Source organism: Formica exsecta, unplaced genomic scaffold, assembly GCF_003651465.1.
Source record: "Formica exsecta isolate Colony F162 unplaced genomic scaffold, ASM365146v1 scaffold226, whole genome shotgun sequence".
NCBI classification, from domain to species: Eukaryota; Metazoa; Arthropoda; class Insecta; order Hymenoptera; family Formicidae; genus Formica; species Formica exsecta.
The window spans coordinates 534,765-539,402 of record NW_021849556.1 but is presented as its reverse complement, the minus strand read 5'-3'; the positions used below and the strand labels follow the sequence as shown (position 1 = coordinate 539,402).

General features: G+C 34.1%; 2 protein-coding genes across 3 annotated transcripts in view; both read right to left on the bottom strand.

Moving 5' to 3' along the window:
- Positions 1–3,282, bottom strand: part of LOC115235551 (regulating synaptic membrane exocytosis protein 1-like) — a 15,896-nt gene extending 12,614 nt beyond the window's left edge. The window contains exons 1-3 of the mRNA XM_029807416.1: positions 3,201–3,282; positions 2,626–2,708; positions 2,290–2,397 (exon numbers count right to left, since the gene is read on the bottom strand). Of these exons, the coding sequence (XP_029663276.1) occupies positions 2,290–2,397; positions 2,626–2,708; positions 3,201–3,262 (253 nt within the window). The 5' untranslated portion in view covers positions 3,263–3,282. The remainder of the gene's footprint in view (positions 1–2,289; positions 2,398–2,625; positions 2,709–3,200) is intronic.
- LOC115235552 (regulating synaptic membrane exocytosis protein 2-like) overlaps positions 3,201–4,638 on the bottom strand; it is a 194,709-nt gene continuing 193,271 nt past the window's right edge. For both annotated transcript variants that reach the window (XR_003884047.1, XM_029807418.1), the window contains exon 20: positions 3,201–3,288. The gene's annotated coding sequence lies outside the window, so the exon portion shown is untranslated. The remainder of the gene's footprint in view (positions 3,289–4,638) is intronic.

Below are 4,638 nucleotides of genomic sequence, written 5' to 3'. Positions count from 1 at the left end.
GGGGGTGGGAGGGAGAGGGGGGAGCGGGAGAGAAAGCGGCAGAGAGAGAGAGAAAGCGAATATGTGTATATGTACACCCCATTACACCACATGATCATACCGCCAAATAAGTAAACAAAGACGCGTGTCGGTATGCGGCATATATAGCGCTATTATATTGTATATGGAATGTTTCACTTTGTTGTCATTCATACAGTGACAGCGAGTAGGCAACAGCTCCATTTGTCGTTATACGCGATCGCAAAAATTATTAAAAGATATCTGAAACTCGATCTCTATAATAATTAGTAATTAACGATTCACAAGCGATTGCTATTTGTCGAAGCAGATATTAGCTTCGTGTGATTTATTGTTATACTAATATACTAATATAAAGTAAGAATAATTACACAAAAAGCAGTGAAATCCCACTAAAAAAAAACCTTGGCGTATTTTTTTTACCTTTGTGAGGTTTTTTTTAGTGGGATAATATATTCTCAATAATTATTACGAAAATCGCAAAATGGTAAAGGACTTTTCTGTTCAGTTTACTGTGCTCTACCCGCTCACGAGCGTTGGCACAATCTTTACCTGACACCCTGTATATATATATACGGTATATATTATATAGTGAGTTATGATTATTCAAAGGCAGTAACTTTTTTTTTTGGAAAAATTTTTCTTTTTCTGAGTAACCATAACTCTCTCAAAATTTTTTATATTTTTTTTATTCTAGTCTGTTTTATGCGCAAACATCTACAGATTATAAAACTGGTCGATTCTTTTGTTACAAATAATTTTTGGTGTCTCTGGAAGTTCCACCGTCATTTATCTCACCGGGCTGCTTGATCCGCCCCCTCGCCCCCCCCCCCCACAGCTCCAAATACCATGGTGATATATTTTTGTGGATACCAAAGTTTATCATTCTATTTTTATTAGTTCCTTTCCTAAAAATTTCGAAAAATTACCTATTTTTCAATGCTAACAAAATAGAAACCCCCCTTAAAAGAGATAGACCGTAACAAATATATATCAAATTAAATGATTCAAATATGGCCAATTTCGGATTGAGTATTATGATCAAATGGCAATATAATATATGTCAATCTCTAATGCACGAATCAGAAGTTGGCCATAATGTAGGGCAGAAAGGTGAAAAGGTAGACGTCGCCGCGATATTTCAAGTCGATACAATTCGTAAAATATGTAAAATACTTACATTATATCATACATTGCTGTATTCGTTTCAAACAGCGCTACAACTTTTATTATATCAAAATATTCACATTATTATAAAAAAATTATGCATACCTCTTCGTTCGTTAACACAAATAACTTTTGAAAGCAACCACTATGCTCACAATAAAGTTCAGTTTGAACCATTTAATTTGATATATACTTGTTACCGTCATCTCATTTAGTTTAAAAGATAAAAGGGAGTGGCCACTTTTGGTGAGACATTCTGTATATATATATGTACGTATGTATGTATGTATGTATATAAGTCATATTTATTACATTTGTAACTCCATTAATATATTCTATAATAATTCTATGTTTATTATTCTATTTGATAAAGTTAAAAATCCGATGGATTTGTACTACTGAAAGAATGATAAATTTTGAAAAATAGCCAAAGTTCACCAATTTTATATATCGTATGTATGTCATATTAGAGAAATGTCATCATTTATCGTCATAGATATGATGTCAACGGTCTGTGACTTAGGACCGTCATTTTAACGTCACTTTTACGTCGTTTTAAAGATGAATTTAACGTAACCAGTGACTAAAAAATGATATTATAATAATGACACCTTGCTATCTGGGATAGTTTTGAAATGGTCAAAGATCTCTAAAAAATGAAGGAAAGCATCTTTGAGTTTTATTAAAATCGTTTTATCTGAACTGAATTAATAGAACTGAGCTAATCTATTATCATCATCGAAATATTTATAAATAATGTAGCACGTTTGTTTTGCAAACTTGAGTTTTTAATATCTTAATGATTAATCGGTAAACAAGTAAGTCATCAATTATTTGGACAAGTCATCATAGATTATTTGGTGCATTAAACGCTTGCTCGGAAAGTGACCTCTAAACGTTAAAAAAACAATGCATAAATAACCAAGACGTACTATAAAAGTAACAGAATTAACGTTTTGCGTTTTGCGCAAGGATAGAGTAGTAAAATTCAAAGGCTATGAGTATTTTATAGTAACCGTAAACATAGAAGCTTCAATCTCAATGAGCTTTTTCTATTGGGAATTAATGGCAGTATAGAAAAGTATCACATGCTTTTCAAATTACCTGGCTCCTCCTTCTCCTGAAGACAGATGTCCCTTGCGCAGATAACCTCGACTTCGAGAGCTCCCTTGCAAAGGTAGAAACCCAGTTGCACTTCGCCATTCTGCGCGCCTGCAATATACATGATCGCAATAAAATAAATATGGTGGAAGCATTCAGTTTAGACAAAAGCTGCGTATATGGCTAAATAATTTTAATAGAGTAAAGTTAAAAAACAATAAATTAAAAGTTTAACATGAATAAAAGCTGATTTTCGTGATTTTCGGATAATGACCAAGTATCCAGCTAACATTAGCTCTAAATTATATTTTAAATTTAATCTTAAATTAGATGTATTACCACTGATTATTTTGTATCCTTTCGGCAACACCTGTCCGCGACCCAGTTTTAGATCGACGCCGTTTTCATTTCTCGCTGACTGACTGCAACAACAAGAAAGCCACATATATTCAGTTACGTTTAGTTTAATAAATTTGAATTTAAAGTGGTTTCTATCCACTCTTTTACCCATACAGCACAGATCATTGCGATTATATTGCAGCAACATTGCAATGTTGCAAATTGCAATGCAACATTACAAAGACATTATTGCAAATTCATTACATTGCAATGTTGCTATAATATTTTGTTGCAATATTTCTAAAAGCGGACATTTTATCATTGCTGCAATTCCACAGCAATGATGCAGCAACATTTTGCAGTGAATTTGCAAAGTTGCAATATTGCGGTGAAAGATTGCTACAATATGTATGCAATCTTTGTGTGCTGTATGGGTATCGTTAAATACACGATGATTGAAACACAATATTAATGATGTTGCGAAGTATGTAATTGATGAATCGATAATAAACACACTGTAAATGCGGTTGGAATAGATATATTTTAACTTGTCACAAGAAAGATGAATCGCATACCTCCATTTCTCATCTTCGTCGGATTCACTATTTCGATCGTAAAATCTCTCAGGAATCTCCATGACGCTGTCTTTGCGCTCACCCCGCCCTACGAGTTGAAAGATATCTTTTCACATTATTGATCATTGACAGGCCGCAATCTATATGGCGTTGCACGAATAAGCAAAAATCTGTTACTAAATCGATCAACTTTACTCATCACACATAATTATCACTCCTATCGATTATTTCCTAAGTGCATAACCATACAGATTGCAGTTAGGTTATCGAAAAAGACAATTTACACCTGCCAACCAGAAGAGTCAGTTCTACAGGTTTGTTGTTTTAAACTTAGTTTGGAGATAGATTTCTCAGAAAAGCTTCCTACTAAACAATACGACAATTGCATAGCGTCTTCGATCGTATGAATTTCAGTACGATTTTTTTTTTAATAATCTATATTTTATTATTAATATACAGGGTGTTTGATAATAATCGCCTCACCCGTAATGTGCAGATATAGCGGGTTAGATCGAATAGGAAAGTCTTCTACCGTTTTGAGATTTTTGCAATAATTATTGAGAAATTAATTAAAAAAGATCGGCCAATGCGCGCGAGTATTAGCACATTGCGAGAAAGGACGGCCTACGCGACATCGCGGTTGGGTCGCGCCACGAATAATATTTCCTATTTTTTATACGAAAATTCGGTGTTCCGCGACGCTCGTATATAAACATTACTATCCGCCCCTCTCGCCCCTCCTTCGCTTCGTGGCGCGACCCAACCGTGATGCCGCGTGAGCCGTCCTTTCTCGCAGCGCGTTGATACTCGGGCGCATTGGCCGATCTTTTTTAATTAATTTCTCAATAATTATTGCAAAAATCGTAAAACGATAGACGAGTTTTTTACTCGATTTAACTCGCTTTTCTTGCACATTACGAGTGGGGCGATTGTCAGACACCCTGTACATCCCACGTCTTTTTTTTTATAAAATATTTATTAAAATTAATATTTGATAAAATTAACAATATTTCGTAAAATGACGATACTGTATTGGTGGTCTTATTTAATTGCCATTTCATATAGGTAATTACTTGGCACGATTACGATAACTTTGGCCCCCTATTTGAAAGGTCGTTTCTGAAGACATTTTTGACGAGGAACACGGGAAAAATAGTAAAAAAATTTTCCGACCGATAGTTTTCGAGATATATCACTTTAAAGTATTGGACATGATAATAAAACGTTACAAAACGGACCCCAACGATGTTGACCTTGATATATGTTGTCAAGATCATGATCCTGAGTAACTTTTCCTTATAACTTAATCGGCGGTCTCTTATAATTTTTGAGATATTTAAAGTTAAAGTTTAATTCGAAACGAAAATTTGGTTTGGGTTATATAACGTAACCCAAACCAAATTTTAGTTTTAAATCAGAAATAGGTTTGGGTTAGGTT